The sequence below is a fragment of the Loxodonta africana genome, chromosome 19, assembly GCF_030014295.1.
Source record: "Loxodonta africana isolate mLoxAfr1 chromosome 19, mLoxAfr1.hap2, whole genome shotgun sequence".
Taxonomy (NCBI): domain Eukaryota; kingdom Metazoa; phylum Chordata; class Mammalia; order Proboscidea; family Elephantidae; genus Loxodonta; species Loxodonta africana.
This window is the reverse complement of record NC_087360.1, coordinates 60,838,387-60,858,446: the sequence shown is the minus strand read 5'-3', so window position 1 is coordinate 60,858,446 and position 20,060 is coordinate 60,838,387. Positions and strand designations below refer to the sequence as shown.

General features: G+C 38.1%; 1 protein-coding gene across 1 annotated transcript; it reads left to right on the top strand.

Annotated features, from left to right (window-relative positions):
- Positions 1-1,605: 1,605 nt before the first annotated feature.
- IDO1 (indoleamine 2,3-dioxygenase 1) lies at positions 1,606-15,687 on the top strand. Its single transcript, XM_023551089.2, has 10 exons — positions 1,606-1,788; positions 4,484-4,579; positions 4,700-4,819; positions 7,772-7,890; positions 8,855-8,869; positions 11,021-11,120; positions 11,802-11,919; positions 12,874-12,925; positions 13,576-13,724; positions 14,994-15,687. The coding sequence occupies exons 1-10, from the start codon at positions 1,690-1,692 to the stop codon at positions 15,347-15,349; spliced, it is 1,224 nt and encodes a 407-aa protein (XP_023406857.1). The 5' UTR covers positions 1,606-1,689; the 3' UTR covers positions 15,350-15,687.
- Positions 15,688-20,060: the final 4,373 nt, after the last annotated feature.

The window sequence follows — 20,060 nt, the reverse complement described above, 5'->3', positions numbered from 1 at the left end:
TCTCAGGGAGAGTAAAAGTCAGAGGTTTTTCAGAAGCCATGTGAAAAGGGTTTAAGGGCAAGCAGTTATTACTAAAGAAAAATCAAGATGCATGAAGCATCCATCGAGGATGTTGTTTCAGAAAAATGAAAGGGGCAGAAGTTTGAGGGAGTTAAAAAAGGTAGAGATGAAATTGGGGCAGGAAAGCATAATTGTGTTGGAAATCAATGGTAGGATAGATTAAGTAAGCTAGCCGCATTAAAAAAAAAAAAAAATAAGTAAAGCCAAGAGAAAATCTTACCAAGCCATGTTTCTTAAAAAAATAACCTGGAGAATTTTTTTTTGCAGGGCAGAATCATCTCATATTCACTGCAAGCCTTCGTTTTGACTTACTCATTTAAAAATCACAGGAATGTTCCCGCTTCTGATTTTTTTTGACCTGTTTTCAAAAACATCAGCCTCATGAATCATTTGTTAAAGAAATGTGGCCATTGTATTTTTGTTGTGTAATTTGGTTTCAGTTTTCTGTACAGAGAATGTATTCTTGTAAACTACATGCTTAAAACAAAAACCAAAAAAAAAAAAAAAAAATCAAACCACACACAGACATAATATATACAGCAAAATAGTGAGAACTTTTCTAGAATGCAGCCAACAAAGCCATGAGCTATTAAAATTTTCTTTCAAGTCCTGATAAGCTGGGTGACTGCCACTGTGTTATATCCTAACTTACGGAACATTCCGCCCTTCTATTTTCTTTTTGATCACTTGAAGGAAAGTCATGGCTTCTGAATTTTTTTTTTGTTGTTACGAAGAGCGAACAATGCCTCTGCGTGACCATAGACCTGCGTGTCCCTGAAAACCTCTACCAAGTGCTGCTTTGGTTTGCATTTCGAGAGAAACGCTTTCAAGGCGTTCTAGTCTTTCCCTCAAGTTTTAAAAAACATATTACAAAGTCTGCAAATGTGCAGTAGTGTTGCCTCACCAGTCACTGGGAGTCGGATCAAGTAGAGATGTAATCTTTCCAAAAGCTACTCATTAAGAATGTAAAGAAAATAGTATCATTGTGAATACAGATAAGAGGGTCATTTAAAAAATGCAGAGGTGGAGAGGTACTATCTTTCTGAATTCTTCATGTGCTTTCATTTTTTTTTCCTACTTCAGAGCCATTGGAAACCATTCAGGGTGTAATGGGCTGTGTTTCAGGGCAGCTGAAACACAACACTGATCTTTTCAAAGGACTTTCAAAGATTAAAAGAAATCCATTGGCAACAATAACTAGAGGATAGTCTGCTAATTTATCTGTGGTCAAAGTTATTATTCTAACTCAAAGTTCTCAAATTTTCCCTAAAATGTTTTTCTTTGGTCACACTTTTTCAGGGCTTTAGTTATTTCTATCAGGGCCATTCTGTCTTCCAGGAAGCAGTAAGCAGATGATTTTCCCAGCGATGAAGATTCAATATGAAATAAAAAACTGCAATTTTTTCATATGTGATAAACAGAGATGCTTTTGTAGTTTCATGTTTATTAGGTGGCATAAAAAATTGAAATCAGAAAATGAAAGTATTCCAAATGTGGAACTCATTTCTGACTGCTTACGTGACCTGGTGTGGTAACTTGCTATAGCAACCACTTTATAAATAAAAAACTATAAATAGGTGCTCTGAATTGCTTTGAGACTCAGGAGGACCAGAGGAGTGGACTGCAAGAATGGCACAGAATGAAGAATTGCCAATGGGAGGCACTTGGGAAATTGGTGAAGAATTCCATATAGATGAAGATGTGGGCTTTGCTCTGCCAAACCCACTGGTAAGAGAGGGCACTGAAGTATGGGCAAATGTATTTTCTTCTTATTACTTACCTTGACTAGTTAATTTCTACTGGACAAATATGGTTCAGTAACATCTCTTGAACAAATGGATAAAGCACTGCCAACATTGGAGGCAGAATTTGAATAACCTGGATTTCACTTGCCTTCTCTTAAAATGTTCTGCCTGGAAATTTAGTCATAGATGCTCTCATTTACCTTACACAGGTAGGTAGAGAGACGTTGTAAGGAAATTGTAGAGAGTATTTTGACTCTATGAAAGAATTGTACTAAGACATCAAAAGTTGATTTGATCCAAGGGCATTTCTAGGCTCATTTTGAAAAACCAAAGTTGTAAGTGGTCCATGAGTCAAAGGGAAACTTACCAGCTGAGACACTAAATTTTGCACAGCATGGGTTCCTAATTTGATTAGGCTTCTGAGATGGCATATCAAGCAACTTTTGTGTTGCATTAATAGGTCTTGTTGTTCACTGAGCATAAGATTGGAGTGAGAGTCTGAACTACTTTGTTATTGCTGTTGTTGCCAGTTTTAGCTATGAAGGAGTATAAGGTATGTGAGTAAATATATTTGGTGTAAGAACTATGTTTTCCTAGTTTTACTTTGAAAGGATACCATGTAAACCAACTTATCATCAATATTTTAATCATCAAATACTTACACAGCATTTTTTCTTAGCAATTTACAAATATTAACCCATTCTATCCTCATGACCATCCTAAAAGGTATGCATGTTATTATTCTTATTCTCCTGCTGAGATATATAAGGCATGCAGAATTTAAGTAATTGTTTAAACTTATCCAGCTAGGATAAGTTAGGATTTGAGCCTTAAGCAGTCTGGCTCCAGAGCCTATTCTGCTATGTTGCCTCCCTTAAGAGAAGAGATGAGAAGACATTGCTTTTTATTAAAATTACTGTTATTTACTCTTGTATTTAATATGATACGTGAAGCTCCAGGAGAGGGTTTCAGGTTTCTCTCCACTAGTTCCATCTTGTGACAACTGTGTAAATTTTATACTGGGATGTATTTATTTGTAGCTCCTTCAGTTGAAGTCCACAAGCTAGAGAATACCTTTAAATGCTGCAAGTCTTAGTCAAATTCCAACTAACCTAACTGTAATTAGAAATAAAATCCTGTAACTACCTTGCATAATTTAGACAGATATAAAGTAACTCTTCACTCCCAATCTAATTTTCCTCTTCAAATGACTAAATTATTTTAAGAACCTGACGTGTATGTTTTAATTTCACTACTAAAATCATCTAGCTTACTTTACGTGTGCAAATCAATAATACTCAAACTTGCCCTCCACCAGCCTCATGAAACATAAGAAAAAAAGTATGTAGGTATATCATGATCATGACACATAAGAAAGAAAAAGTATGTATTTCTGGTATTTGGGGAAATGGCAACATTCAAAAATTTGTGTGTGCTGCACAGTGAAACACAGAACAACAACAAAGTTTATTCCTGAAAATACTAAAGCATAGCATTTGTGTGGTCAAGGAGGAAAGTTTGAGGTCAACAAGAAAGGCGGGTATCTAGTGAATATGTTGTCTGGATATCCCTTGCTAAAAATCTACCTCAACTGATTAAGACTGGCAATTTCCAGCAGACACTGAAAATAGGTATGACATTAGTCTTCCGGCTTTATAGCTTACTTGGAATACAAACTTTGTTTTGAAGCCTAAAACTTCACCTGTGTCTATCTGAGCTCATCTCTCTATTGCGCGTAGATCCCACAGTTCAGCACTGATGACCCTTCTAAGGTCGTACCCCAAAGCGGCTTGTGGGGAGGCATAGGAGTGTGTGTATGGGGAGTTGTTGAGGGATTAGCGTCTAATTTCAGGGAGTTTCCTAGGTCTTTTGCTTGTATGTTTCCCCTTTAGGGAGGTGTTTTACTTGGATTTTGTTTGCATTTATTGGGCACAAGGTAAGCCTATAGTGAATCTGAAGTAGGCAATCAACATGTATATATGTAGCACCTACTGTATACCCAGTACTGTGTAAGGTTCTATGAGAAATATGGAATTAAAAACACGATATAATCCTTGCCATCAGAGACTAAGACATGTAAAAAGAGTATGGATTTTGAAAATTGGAAACACTCCAATTTGAATTTTAATAAACTGCATATATAGAAAACAAGTTACCTAAACTGAACCTCTGTTTCTCTGTTTGCAATATGGGTGTAATAATCAGCTTTGGGGTTGTTATAAGAATTCAATGAGCAATATGTATGAAATTATTGATCAAATTGTCTGGTCCACTAAGGACATTTACAAAATCTCATTTTATTTTTTTTCCATTCAAAGAGCTTAGAATCTGCTTGAGGAGCAAAAAATAGCAGATAATGGAAAATTACTTAACAATGTGAAAAGGCATAATCTATAGAATTTCTAAAAAGGAGGATGAGGGTTGAAAGGTGTAGTCATGCAGATTTTAGTGGAATTTTTGAGGTGGACTTAGAAAAAGAGTTAGATGAAGGAGTTTTAACAGAGAGGGAGAGTAGGAATACTGTGTGTGTAGGTGGCACTGTATGGACTGACATTTCTAGACACAAAGGTGCGTGTCAGGGCAGCTTTGCACAGAATGGATTTAGGGACAAAGCAGACTAACAGTGGGAAGCCAATCCTATCTTACAATAAATAAAAGTCCTATTTCTCTTTTTCAAGGAGGAGCTACCTCAGAAGTATGATCCCTGGATGTCCATTGCTAAAAATTTGCCTGACCTGATTGAGAGTGGCCAACTACGTGCAGAAGTTGAGAAGGTTTGAATTGTGTATTATATTTATCTTCTCTTTTTATAGCTTTTTAACATTTTTGACTTGGTTTTGAAGCCAAAAGCATCACCCATATTGATTGGACTCAATCCCTCCATGTGTTCTCAGTTGCCGCAGCTCAACATTGATGAGCTCCCTGGGCACAAGTTGCAGCGCCTTGCACATCTGGCCTTGGGTTACATCACCATGGCGTATGTGTGGGATCGAAGTGAAGAAGATGTCCGTAAGGTTTGGAAATTTCATAATTTCTCTTATACTACATGACAGATCTTCAGTTTAAGTTGAATATAAGAATTCTAAAAACAATGTTACTGCATTTTGCAAAATTTGACTAACAGAAAAAAAACAGGAAAAATAATTCAATTAACATGTCAACGGTTATCGTATTTTAGTTCTTTTACTCATACATTATAACACAGTGGCTCTATCCTGTGCATATACCTATCTATTTTGCTTCTTTCACTTAAATTATAATGTAGGCATTTTTTAGTTGCTAAATATATATATAAAAAAAAACCCATTGCCATCAAGTCAATTCTGACTCATGATAACCCTATAAGACAGAGTAGAACTGGCCCATTTGGTTTCCAAGGAGCGCCTGGTGGATTTGGACTGCTGACTTTTTGGTTAACAGCTGTTAACCTCTACTCTACCAGGGTTTCCAGTTGGTACATAATCATCATCATTTGAAATGACTCTAATTTTTCATTGAGTCTGAACTTTGGTTACTTACTCAATCCTGTATTGATACATACTTTGTTTTTAATATTTCACTATTGCAAATAAGACCACATTAAGTATCTTAGCACATGACATATTTTCTCCATGACTTACTTTTGGGAGGTATAAGTACTTTATAGCTCTTCTTAGTCAATGCTAAAGCATTATCTCACATCTGTCAACATAGAAAATAGATTGGTTTTACTCTACTTTCATCAACATTATGTAACCTTAGATTTAAAATGATGTCATTTTAGTATACATTTGCATGTTAGTCGTAGTCTTATATAAAAACAGCAATGATGAATGCAGCCATGAAAAATTAATCCTCGATAGTAATTTCACTCTAAACCCAACCTGTTCCTCGATTGGTGTGGGGCAGATGGATGGAGGTGGTCAAATAATGTGTGCAAACTAAGTTAACTACCTCTGTTCATACTCTACCCAGTAGTGCAACAAAGCCTTTGTCTTCTCATTCCTCATAGGATTGCCAGACTCACCAAGGAAAACCACAGGAAGTCCAGTTATATTTGAATTTCAGATGAACAATGAAGTTTTTTTTTTTTCCATTTATGTTTGCCCTATGCACCATGCAAGTTCACCAGGGCATCCTGTATTTTATCTGGCCATCCTAATCCCATGAAAGAAAGACAGGCTGCAATACTTAACCCTTTAAACTACAAAAAAGGAGTGAGATAGATTCGAGAAGCACTTTCTATCATTTAGTAGAAGTTTCCTCTCTGTGGGTAAAGGGAACTGGCATTTTATCAAGTTAGTTTTCTCTCCATACCCTGAAGATCAATCAACACGTACAGATTACCAATGTGGAGAGTCATATCCTGAAAAGAAAAGAAGAGGAAGTTGCTCTGCATAATTATGGGAACACTTTACACTTCCTTGTATTCATCATACTTAACTGAATACATCCCATATCTAAATCCGGGAATTACACTAACGAAAAAATTTAAGACTAGCGCCAGTCTTACTACCTAGCTTAAAATAGAGCTAAGCGCGCAGTGTCACTAAACTAGAATGTAAGAACCTAGCTAAGTGTGTAGGGGTCATACAGGAAAAGAGAATCAATAGTAAAACAGCATATGCTAGGTACAGAAGAACAAAGGTGAGCCCAGAGGAGGGAAACAGTGGTTAATATTATCAGAAACTGCTTCAAGGAGGAAGTGGGACTTGAATTACTTCTTGAAAGACTGGCAGAACTTACACAAGAGAAGAGGAGCAGAAAAGAAATAGGACATCATAAGCAAAAAATGTGGAGAACCAGAATGTATCTGGCGTCATTGGAAAGTAATACATTCATTAGGCTGGAGATCAGAATTATGAAAAACCTGAAAAGGCCCTTTTTAATTTATTCAGTGTTTGTGCAACACAGCATTCTGAAATGGATCTGAGGAACTGGCAATGGGGAAAAAAAATACAAGATGAAAATCTTTAAGTGAGAAAATTGCAGGAAAGAGAAAATAAATGGCCAAAAATATAAGTCAATATGCGGATTTATCAAATAAAAGCACAGTTTAGTTACATTTGAATTTCATATGAAGCATGAAATTTTTTTTTTTAGTTTATGTTTGCCCCATGCATAATCCAAATTCACCTGAGCATTCTAGGCACCCTAATGCCATGAAAGATAGACAGACTGTAATACCTAACCCTTCAAACTACAAAAACGGAATGGCGTAGGTTCTGTAAGCACTTTCTATCATTTAGCGGAAGTTTCCTCTCTGTGGATGAGGGTAACAGAGAATGAATAAGAAATTAGGATCTGAGTTTCGTAACAGCTGTATGAGTGTCTATAAGAAAGGTAGGTTTGACCATTTCCTTTCTTTCTTCTCCCAAGTCACATCAAGGTAATTATTAAATTTCTTCCACTTTTATTCCTTTCTGATCTTTTCTCTAAATCAGAAAGGGGTAAAATTTCTTTGCTTTTAAAACATGCCTAACTAATTTGCCACTCGAAATGTTACAATTCCCAGAGGCATAAGTTCTGCAATGGAAAACACAAGTCTAGGTGCGATTTAAGGGTCTGCGACTCTGTTCTCACATCTCGTTCTCTTGGTTAAACCATTACCATTACCAGGCAGATGAAACTAGTCTGAAGCCACTTGGATCATCACTCAAGGATGCAGCTTCTGCTTGTTCCTCTTGACCTTGACCTCTTTTTTCTTTCTCTGTGGTCAGGTTTGTGCACATTAACACAAGTTCAAAACGGAAACATTTAACAACCACCAGGATTAAGTTCTAAAACAAAAGAAAAAAAAAAAAAAAAAACGAGGAAGAGAAAAAATGAACGTTTGTTTTGGTTTCAAAGTGCCATCACAGAGAACAAATGAACGTTTGTTTTGGTTTCAAAGTGCCATCATAGAGAACAAATAATATTTAGCAGCCAGGAAGCAGAAGAAAAATAAGAGCCGTTAAATTTAATACTAAATATTGTGTTTTAATTAGGTTCTGCCAAGCAATATTGCTGTCCCTTACTGTGAACTCTCTGAGAAGCTGGGACTACCTCCTATTTTGGTTTATGCAGACTGTGTCTTGGCAAACTGGAAGAAGAAGGACCCCAGTGGGTACGTAAATTATAACAGGAAATGAGTATGCATTCTATTTAAATCCAGAGGCAGTAGCTTTTGCCAGCACAGCTCTGTTGTTGGGTATGGTTTCTTAGACTGTTGTATCTGTAACTACCAACATATTATACATACATGAGAGAGGTGTAAAATTGACAGACAGTGAAATGCACCAATCGTAGGTCTTCAGTGTGGTGTGTATTACACGTGTAACCACCACTCTAAGCAAGGATTAGAATATTTATATCACCCCAGAAAAGTCCTTTGTGTACTTCTCTCGTCAATGCCAGTCAACTGCTTGGCTCAGGCAAATGTATTCTGATTGGTCTTATCAAAAATTCGTTTTTTTGTTTTCTGTTATTGGATTTCATGTAAAAGAAATCATAGAATATGTCCGTTTTATGTCTGGCTTCTTTTGATGGATATGTTTTTGAAGTTCTACAAATTTAGTTTTTAAGTAGCCAGTTGAGTTAAAAAAAAGTTAATACATTCTCAGCAGGAGAAACAGCAGTTTCTGAGCTTTCAGAGATGCCTGCTTAGAATCTTGGCCCCTCGAAACCATTTAGTGATGGAACCTTCTAGAATAACGGGGCCAGTGAATTGTAGTGTCCCAGGGTTCCGAGGATTTATCTGCTGAGTGTTCTGTACATGGAGATACCACAGTTGAAAGGGCTTGACTTAGAACTTTTCTTATGAGTAACAACAAGTTTTGACTATCCGCGCATGCTCCTTGTGTTTTTAGTTTTTTTTTTTGTCTAACTTATAAAACCCTAAGTGTTTGCAATTCCTACTTGAGAAATAAAAAATCACATTTAAAAAAAAATTTTTTTTTTTTTTTTACCTAGGTCTTACTTGTTAGATTGGTAATATTAAATCTCATAATAATAACTTAAAACCATCTGATTTGTAAATTTCCTTTCCTCTCTCTTCCAAATGACCCATTGCTTCCTGGCTGCTGTCATAGGCCCATGACTTATGAGTAAGTATTTGCTTTTTATTTTACTCTAGAAATTATTTGTTCTTCAAAGTGAATGTAGGTTTATCAATATCCCCCCAATGGATTTTTTAAATGATCAATTGAATTCAGTCAAAAAGTAATTCAAGTAATTTTCAAAGAGCAAATAATCCCAGTCCTTGTCCAGGACTGTGATATGACTGTCCCTGTTTGATACTATAGCTATTGTTATGTACATAAATATTACTTGCATGAATATGTGTGTAATCAATATGCATAAATATAAAATGTACACATATCTGTGTTTCTATGACTTAATGGCTTTTGTGGCCAGAGCTAGTTGCCAGCGGCAATAAAACCATACAGAAACCTGTTCTTTTCGATCCATTCCTTACTGAGGCTTTTACCTATGTACTGCTAAGCAGAGTTTAAGACCTGGAGAAATAAAAGTAACCATCATAAATATAATCCTGTCCTTGGAGTCCCCGGTTAACACTTTTGGCTGCTAACTGAAAGGTCGGAGGTTTGAGTCCACCCAGAGATACCTCAGAAGAAAGGTCTGGAGATCTACTTCCGAAAAATCGGCCACTGAAAACCCTATAGAGCACAGTTCTACTCTGACACACATGGGATCGCCATAAGTAAGAATCAACTCGACAGCAACTGGAAAAGCCTGCCCTCATGAAGCTAGACTAATGAAAGGAAAAGTAGTATACAAAAATTATATAAGTTCATAAAGAGAAGGGATTAGAAGATAAAGTACTGGGAACACTAATCAAATAAAAAAGGGTAAAGGGAGGAATCCCCAAAGTACGTTATTTAAGCTGAGCCCTGAAGAGTGAATAGGATGTTTTCAGGTTCCGTGAGTGGAGTCCAACTCGTAGTGATCTCACATGACAGAGTAGAATTGCCCAATGTAGTTTTCTTGACTGTAAAGAAGGGATGGTCAGTTCTTGGTGCTAAGGAAATGCCGAATGGGTTCCAACCATAACCTTTTAGGTTAGCAGCTGAATGCTTAACCATTATGCTACCAGGGCTCCTTAAGAATTAGCTAGGATGAAGGGAGAGTTGTAGAGTGTTTTTGGTGGAGGGAAGAGGAAATGTGAAAACCTTGAAGAGACAAAAACCTTGGTCCATTATCAGAACTGAAGGGCAGCTAGAGTAGCTGACACGTAATGAATGTTGAAGAGAAATAGGTTTACAAAAAAAGATTATGTAGGACTTTGTTGCCTACAATAAGCATTTCAAACAGTATCTTAAAATAAACAGGAAGCTATGGAAGGATTTAAAACTGGAGGATGATATCATTAGTTCCATTTTACAGATGAGAATGCTGAGGCAGAGAAAGGTGAAATAGCTTGCTCAAGGTCACACAGCAAGTAAGCTGCAGAGATGGTCTGGCTTCAGAGACGAAGAATTTAACAACCACAACACCCATAGGCATACAAACACTGAAGTCATGTTTGCACCGACTCTAAAACATCAATAGAACAGAAAAATATGCCCTGAACAGTTCGAATTTATCGATCAATTTCTTTGTAAAGCAGATAAACCTAGAGGCGTTGAGAAATTCTATTTATGTAGTTAGAGATGGAAAAATACTACTTCTTAAAATTATACCTCCCAGATATCTCTATAAACATTGAGCGTGTATATATATAATGTATACCTGGAAACCCTGGTGGCGTAGCAGTTAAGTGCTAACGGCTGCTAACCAAAAGGTAGGTGGTTCGAATCCGCCAGGCGCCCCTTGGAAACGCTACAGGGCAGCTCTACTCTGTCCTATGGGGTCACTATGAGTCAGAATCGACTCAACAGCAGTGGGTTTTATATATATATATATAATAAGGTAAGTGTGCAGAAATATGCATGTGAAAATTGGAATACTAGGTTAATGGAAACAGAAGTAGTCTTTGAGTCATAAAAACGGAGTTTCAAGCCCCAGCTTAACTTGCTATTAATTATATGATCATAGATAAGCTACCTAACCTAACTCAGTCTTCATATTCCCAGCTACATAATGGGGATAGTAAAACCTGCCATACTTTTCTCACAAAATTATTTAGATAGCAAAATAATATAAACAAAGTGCTTGAAAGCTATACAGTACTCTACAATTAGATGGATTTTGTTGTTGTTGTTAAACTTATTGCCTTCTTTGATTCACTTTCTTAGGAATATGGAAATCCTGTTCTCGTTTCCCGGTGGGGATTGTGACAAGGGATTCTTCCTGGTGTCTCTGCTGGTGGAACAAGCCGCTGCTTCCGCAATTGGAGTATGTTCATTCACACGGGAAAATTCATCCATCTGGATTCACAGAACCCAAACAATCACTTAGTACCTGAAACATACTAAGCATGAATTGTGTTTATCCTGACTTTAAGCAGCATTTGATAATTGGGGGGAGGTGATAGATATGCCTATTATTCATTTTTGTGCATCACTTAAAATATAAAATATAGATGCCAAATATACAGAGAGGGAGAACCAAATTTGAAACTCCAGTAAGATAGAAATATTTTCCATGTAATTTGGCATGTAGTGATATAAATTCAATGGTTTTGTCTATTAGAAAAAAAAAAAAAACAAACTCATTACCATCGAGTCGATTTCAACTCACAGTAACCCTATGGGACAGAGTAGAAAGGCGTGCCCCATAGGGTTTCCAAGGAACAACTGGTGGATTGGAACTACCAACCATTTGGTCAGCAGCCAAGCTCCTAACCACTGTGCCACCAGGGCTTCGCTATAAATATGCAAACCGAATAAAGACAAATCCAAGCTTATATAAAAATAAGGACATTAGCCAATTGGTCAGAGGATGCTCAACCCAGGAAAAAAGAAGTGGAAAATTCCCTATTTACTTTAGGAATTAAGACTTGGAAGTCTTTTATTCTATGCTAGTGTTTGGTTTTAGGAAATCTTAAATGTTTGCCTTTTTTTTCTTTTCTTTAAGCAAATTCCCATTATATTTAATGCAATACAACATCGCAACCAGGTTGCTCTAATACAGGCACTGAGTGAGATAACTTCTTGCCTGCGCAAAGCCCGTCAAGTGTTTGGGCAAATTCACAGTAAGTATTCTATGCAGTACAACGTTCTAGGCTAGCAATCGAACGTTCTGCTTACCTGAAGTGTAGAGTTAAGGAGGAAAAGGAAGCAAAAACAACATTCACTAAGTGTGTTGTCACACATCTTTTCTTGGTCAATACCCTTTCTATGCAGTAGATTTTATCATTTCCGTTTTACAGATAAGAGACTCTAAATTCAGGGAGATAAGTCAATGGCCTGAGATTACGTAAGTATTAAATGGAAAACTTGCCAAATGAGTCGGCTGTTTTAAGTTCTGCAAAACATTGCTGCTGCTTGATAGGCACTCTGTGCTAATTCTTCTTTTTTTTTTTTGCAAGTTAACTAAGAAGCAACATAGAAAAGCCATTGAGCTCCAAAAAATTAACAACTGAAAAAAAAATGACCTAAAAAAACATTAACAGAGATTCGCAAAAAAAGAAATTTTCCTACTGCACAGCCTTAAACATTATGTGACTATTTATCGCTGGGCTTTGAGTTTTTGCTGATTAGTCCCTGGCAAGGAGATGGGCTTCCAAATCAAAGGCGTTAGCAAGCTTTGGGGAGGAAGACTTAGTGATGTGATCTATCGGGTCACTATTTTGTGTGTGTGTGTTTTGTTTCTTTCTTTATGTAATTAGCTTAGCTTTCATGTCAATAAGCACATAAAGTAGTGCTAAAGAATTGCTGACAGTTTAAACTGTTTGGTCTCCTGAGGCTGAGTAAGCCCAGGCTCCTACCAACCCTAGATGAACACTGGCTACCAACCCTAGATAAACACTGTTCGGTGGAGACAGGTGACTACAGGCTTGCCCACAGGCCTTTCTTTGTCCTGTAAAGACAAACCCAATACCTTCCTTGCAGCCTGTGCAGAAATCCAGTGTCAGTTCTTCACAGTATCCTGTTTTCTCACAGTAACTCTGAGGCCACTTAACTAAACACACTCCATCTTTTTACAGAATATGTGAACCCAGAAGTGTTTTTCAATGTTCTTCGCATATACTTGTCTGGGTAAGTAGTCTTATGCTTGCATTTGTTTCCTCCTGAACAGTTCAAGAATACACCAAATTCCCAATGATGGTCCCCATAGGCATCCAATTTAGATAATAATTTTTCTTCTCATTCTAAAATAGATGTTTAGAAAAAGAATAACCTCCCTGCTGTGACTTGTCTGGGGATGCACTGGAGATGAGAAAGCTAGTCATTTTAAAGAGAATGGGGTGATTTTCGGTAACGCAAAGTTAAGGTTCCATGCGTGGAATGCTGATGCCCACTTTGCTCAGAATTATTAAATTATTCAGTAGCTGGTCTACTAATGAAAGATTGGTAGTTTGAACCCACGGAGAGGTGCCGAAGAAGAAAGGCCTAGTGATATGCTTCCAAAAGCTCGCAGCCATGAAAAACCTACAGAGCAGTGCTAATCTGAAACACATGGGTTCACCATGAGATGAACTGACGCAACGGTAACTGTTTTGGTGTGGCTTCCCTCTTTCATGAATTATCCTCATTCATGAAAATAATCAGGAAGAAAGACTGTGGAAGAAGAATCATGAAATCTATCCAGTCCATGTCACCTTCTATTCATCCCCTATTGCAAGATTTTTATAACTGAATATTGACAATTAATTCAAAGACCTATTGCTTTTTCCTCCCTGTCCTAGCTGGAAAGGTAATCCCCAGCTGCCAGAGGGTCTGCTGTATGAAGGGGTCTGGGATACCCCCAAGCAGTTCGCAGGGGGCAGTGCAGGCCAAAGCAGCGTCTTTCAGTGTTTCGATGTCCTGCTGGGCATTCAACACAATACCAGTGAAGGTGAGTGGATAACGACAAACAACAGTCGCCTTTTATGTTAAATACGGTAGTATTTTAATCTTTAAGAAGCGCCTTCCCACCAGCATCTCATCTGAGCTTATCTAATCCTTTTAGGACATATGGTCATTATTCCATTTCACAAATAAAGAAGCAGAAACTTAAAGAGGACAAGTGTCTGGCTCCCTGTAAACCAACTACAAAGCAGCAGAGCCCAAACTCAACCCCAAGTTCCTCACGCTGTAGATCTCAACATTTGAACATAGAGTTGAAGGCATATTTGACTGTGGTGAAGCCAAGACCCCATGTGGTACAAACGTAAGATCAGATTCAGAAGGAGAAAGCCTCCTGCACATGAGGCAGGACTGGGTTGAAGGTGGAGAGGGAGAGACTTTAGTAAAAAGACTCTTCATTGTCAGCTGCTCTGCTCCCCAGTGGCCAGGGGCAATGCCTTTGCCCAAGTTTAAAGATGGGCCACATTCATTATATTCTTTCCTGGGGCTTAGACAGAGAAGAGGAAGAAACTCTAGGAAGAACTTCTATTAAGCTTTTCTCTATTTCCTAGACTTCTATTTAACAGTCAAAGGGGAAACTAGGCTGGATAAAATAGGCTTTTGATTTACCTTAGCCATTTTAAAAAAAATGATCCCTTACACACCGCTAGAATCAATGTCATGATCTGTCAAGTGCAAATTATATATACTTTGCCTATATCATCAGCTTCTGGAAGGTTCAGGTATGTTAAGAAAGTGGGGTGGGGGAGAGGAAGCACTAAACAAAACATTATTATGAAAGAATGAATTTAGCTAATATGGTTTTCAGAATGGAAAATATTTCACAATAATCACCATCGCTGGTAGCAAGACTAGTAACTGTTCAGCCTTCAAATAGAATAGTTGCAACCTCGGTGCCTCCTGCTGTGGTTTGGTCTGTGACCTCCCACCCGCTCTGACCACATTCTTACCTTTTATCCTGGAACGGGACTGCTTTGACTTCCCATAGGGTCACGAGGTGGCACAGATGGTTTAGCAGTGGGCTACAAACGAAAGGTTGGCAGTTTGAACCTATCCAGAGGTGCCTCGGAAAAAAAAACCTGGTGATGTGCTTCCAAAAGGCCACAGTCATGGAAAACTCATGGCAGTTCTAATCTGAAACACAGGGGTTCACCATCAGATGAATTGACTTGATGGCAACTGTTTTGGTTTGGCCTCACTACTACCTCAACTTCTCTTGTTCCTTTTACTACCTCAACTTTCTCTTCTCTTCCTTTAGCATCTGCTGCTGAGTTTCTCAAGGAAATGAGGGCATACATGCCCCCAGCTCACAGGACCTTTCTTCGGTCACTGGAGAAAAGCCCCTCACTCCGAGAGTTCGTCCTTTCAGAGGGTGACCCTGACCTGAATGTGGTTTATAATGACTGCGTGAAAGCTATGGTCTCACTGAGGATGTACCACTTGGCAATAGTAAATACATACATTGTTAATCCTGCAAGAAAGAAGCATATGGAAAACCAAACGTCTGAAGATCAGTCAGAACAGGAAAATAAAGGAACTGGAGGCACCGATGTCATGAAGTTCCTAATGACTGTAAAATCTACAACTGAGAAGTTCATTTTGAAGGATGGTTAATATAACCCAAACAAGGGTATATTATGCAAGACAAAGACTATAGAGTATATTGCTGTCATCGCTCTTTATACTAGACCCAATTGTAAATGAACCCCAGAAATTGTTAATAGTATGCAATAATGTATAAATCACACATTAACATGCATTTCAAAATAAAACTGCTTCTGCTGTCTGTAGATTCCTTGCTTGAAAATAACAAAATTAGACAAGGGTGCTTAAAAAAGTAGTACTAGCATTAGAACTATAATTATAATGCACACACTAGTATGTACTGATGAAATAGAACAAATAAACTTTGACATAAGATATACCAGAATATGGAAAAGTGGCTTTATTCTTGACTATAATTAAATATTCCTCTGGATGAGAACTACCTCACACTGCTACCCCTTCAAACTTCACTGCTTCCTGCTGTACTGTTGGTTAAAAGACTTTCCCTCTGGAATAATTACCTGTTTACTTGTCTGTAAAAAAACTAAAAGTATTGCCCTTAAATGATTAGCTTCATAATACCAAGCGCTCTCGGTGTCTTCTAGCACATCTGTGCATCCTTAGCACTTGGTATATATATAGCAGATGTTTTTGTTGTTAGGTGCCATCGAGGGGGTTCTGACCTATAGCGACCCTATGTACGACGGAACAAAACACTGTCCTGTCCTGTGCCATCCTCACAATTGTTATGTTTGGGCCCATTGTTGTAGCCACTGTGTCAATTCATCACACTGAGAGTCTTCCTCTTTTTCAATTGCCCTCTATTTTATCAAGCATGATGTCCTTCTCCAGGGAATAGTCCCTACTGATAACAAGCCCAAAGTACATGAGACGAAGTCTTGCCATCTTTGCTTCTAAGGTGCGTTCTGCCTGTACTACTTCTTCCAAAATAGATTTTTCTTCTGACAGTCCATGGTATATTCAATATTATTCACCAACACCATAATTCAAAGGTGTCAATTTTTCTTGGGTCTTCCTTATTCATTTTCCAACTTTCACATGCATATGAAGTGATTGAAAACATTACATGCAATACGTCCTGTGATTTCTTGATTGCTGCTTCCATGGGCGTTGATTGTGGATCCACGCAAAAGGAAATCGTTGACAACTAAAGATTGAATTTTCTGCATTTATCATGATGTTGCTTATTAGTCCAGTTGTGAGGATTTTTATTTTCTTTACGTTGCAGTGTAATCCTTTCTGAAGGTGCTGGTTTTTGATCTTCATCAGTAAGTGCTTCAAGTCCTCTTCCCATTCAGCAACCAAGGTAGTGTCATCTACATATTAAAAAAAAAACAAAAAAACAAGTTGTTAATGAGTCTTCCTCCGATCCTGATGCCCCATTTTGCTTCATATAGACCAGCTTCTCAGATTATTAGCTCAGCATATGGATTGAATAAGTATGGTGAAAAGATACAACTCTGACACACACCTTTCTTGAGTTTAAACCATGCAGTATCCCCTAGTTTTGTGCGAATGACTGCCTCTTGGTCTAAGTACAGTTTCTTCCTGAGCACAATTAAGTGTTCTAGAATTCCCATTCTTTGCAGGGTTATCCATAATTTGTTATGATCCACATAGTTGAATGCCATTGCATAGTCAATAAAACACAGGTAAACATCTTTCTGGTATTCTCTCCTTTCAGCCGTGATCCCTCTGACATCAGCAATGATGTCCCTCAATTCATGTTCTCTTCCGAATGCACCTTGAATTCCTGGCAGTTTCCCAGTTGATATACTGCTGTAGCTAATTTTGAATGCTCCTGAGCAAAATTTTACTTGTGTGTGATATTAATGATATTGTTCAATAATTTCTGCAGCCTTTTGAATCACCTTTCTTTGGAATGGGTACAAATGTTGATTTCTTCCAGTTGATTGGCCAGGTAGCTCTCTTCCAAATGTCTTGGCATAGACAAGTGAGCACTTCCAGCACTGCATCTGTTTGTTGAAACATCTCACTTGGTATTCCGTTAGTTCCTGAGGTCTTGTTTTTCACCTGTGCCTTCAGTGCGGCTTGAACCTCTTCCTTCAGTACCATTGATTCCTGATTGTATGCCACCTCACGAAATGGTTGAACATCAACCAATTCTTTTTGGTACAGTAACTATATATACTTTCCATCTTCTTTCTGCGTCAGTTAGTATTTTCCCCATAGAGTCCTTCAATACTGCAACTGGAGGGTTGAATTTTTTCTTGAGTTCTTTCAGCTTGAGAAATGCCGAGCACATTCTTCTTTTTGGTTTTATATTTCCAGTCTTTACATATTTCATTATGGTACTTTACTTTGTCTTCTCCAGCTGCCCATTGAAATCTTCTGTTCAGCTCTTTTACTTCATCGTTTACTCCTTTCTGTTTATCTACTCTGTGTTCAAGAGCAACGTTAAGAGTCACTTCTGACATCTATTTTTGTCTTTTCTTTCTATCCTGTCTTTTTAATGACCTTTTTCTTCTTCATGTATGATGTCCTTGATGTCATTCTGCAACTCGTCTGGTCTTCGGTCATTAGTGTTCAATGTGTCAAATCTATTCTTGAGATGGTCTCCAAATTCAGGTAGGATATACTCAAGGTCATATTTTGGCTCTCACAGACTATATAGCAGATACTTAGCAAATATTTGTTGAATGAATATATAAAAGAATAAGTGGATGTATAATCAAATTACTAGGCTAAAAAGAAAAGAGAACCTTTAAAATACAATTTCTTCTGGGAGACCAGGGGTATCAGGCATTTATACTCTGGCCTGAATATATTTAATAATGGAACACTACAAAGTTAGGTCTGGTAAGGAACTTAAAATCATCTGAACCAAACTCTTCATTTTAAAGATGGCAAAGTGAAGTAACTCACTTAGGGTCACACGATTAGTTAGTGACAAGTGGGAGGAGAACTTAAGCTTTTTGACAACTGCCATCTTTTTCTCACTCTACTTAGAGTAGATCAGGTTAGAGGGGAAGGCAATTGTAGAAGGGTCAGGGGAAGAAATGAGATGACCTGGGGAGATCTTATGAGGTAGTAGATGGTTAGCCAGAAATCGAATATGCCACCATAAGACACAAATTTAAATGATTACCCCCAAGTAGGTTTGAGGAATGAAATGTGGTCACATACTTGTAAAGACAAACTTCTAAATACTGTTCTAACATTGTTGCTCAAATATAATCTGAATCGCTGAAAATTTTTGCTTTTGGCAAGATTTTACTTGATTCCCTAGAAAATACATCAAATGGCAATAGCCACAGCTTTTAGGTGATGGGACACATTTTTCTTTTTATTCTTCTGCCTATGTTTCTGCAATGAATATAAACAATTTTATAATAAAAAAGTGTTTATGCACGCATACACACATGTTAAACACATATATGTGCGTACATGTGAATGCTTATGTGTGTAATGCCTTTTTTAAAAATTTTTATTGTGCTTTAAGTGAAAGTTTAAAAATCAAGTCAGTCTCTCACCCAAAAACCTACATATACCTTGCTACACACTCCCAATTGCTCTCCCCTAATGAGACAGCCCACTCTTTCCTTCCACTCTCTCTTTTCGTGTCCATTTCACCAGTTTCTAACCCCCTCTACCCTCTCATCTCCCCTCCAAGCAGGAGAGGCCAACATAGTCTCTGGTGTCTACCTGACCCAAGAAGCTCACTCCTCGCCAGCATCTCTCTCCAAACAATTGTCCAGTCCAATCCCTGTCTGAAGAGTTGGCTTTGGGAATGGTTCCAGCCCTGGGCGAACAGAAGGTCTGGGGGCCATGACAACCGGGGTCCCCCCAGTCTCAGTCAGACCATTAAGTCTGGTCTTTTTACAAGCATTTGGGGTCTGCATCCCACTGCTCTCTTACTCCCTCAGGGGTTCTCTGTTGTGTTCCCTGTCAGGGCAGTCGTTGGTTGTAGCCAGGCACCATTCTAGTTCTTCTGGTCGCAGGCTAACGTAGTCTCTGGTTTATGTGGCCCTTTCTATCTCTTGGGCTCGTAATTACCTTGTGTCCTTGGTGTTCTTCCTTCTCCTTTGATCCAGGTGGGTTGAGACAAATTGATGCATCTTAGATGGCCACTTGCTGGCGTTTAAGACCCCAGACTCCACTCTCCAAAGTGGGATGCCAAATGTTTTCTTAATAGATTTTATTATGCCAGTTGACTTAGATGTCCCCTGAAACCATGGTCCCCAGAACCCCACCCCTGCTACGCTGGCCTTCGAAAGCATTCAGTTTATTCAGGAAACTTCTTTGCTTTTGATTTAGTCCAGTTGTGCTGACCTCACCTGTATTATGTGCTGTCTTTCCCTTCACCTAAAGTAGTTCTTATCTGCTATCTAATTAGTGAATGCCCCTCTCCCACTCTCCCACTTTCCCTCCCTCCCCACTCTTGTAACCACAAAAGAATGTTTTCTTCTCAGTTTAAACTATTTCTCAAGTTCTTATAATAGTGATCTTATACAATATTTGTCCTTTTGCAACTGACTACTTTCACTCAGCATAATGTCTTCCAGGTTCCTCCATGTTATGACATGTTTCACAGATTCATCATTGTTCTTTATCGATGCATAGTATTCCCTTGTGTGGATATACCATAATTTATTTATCCATTCATCCGTTGATGGACACCTTGGTTGCTTCCATCTTTTTGCTATTGTAAACAGTGCTGCAGTAAACATGGGTGTGCATATATCTGTTCATGTAAAGGCTCTTATTTCTCTAGGATATATTTCAAGGAGTGGGATTG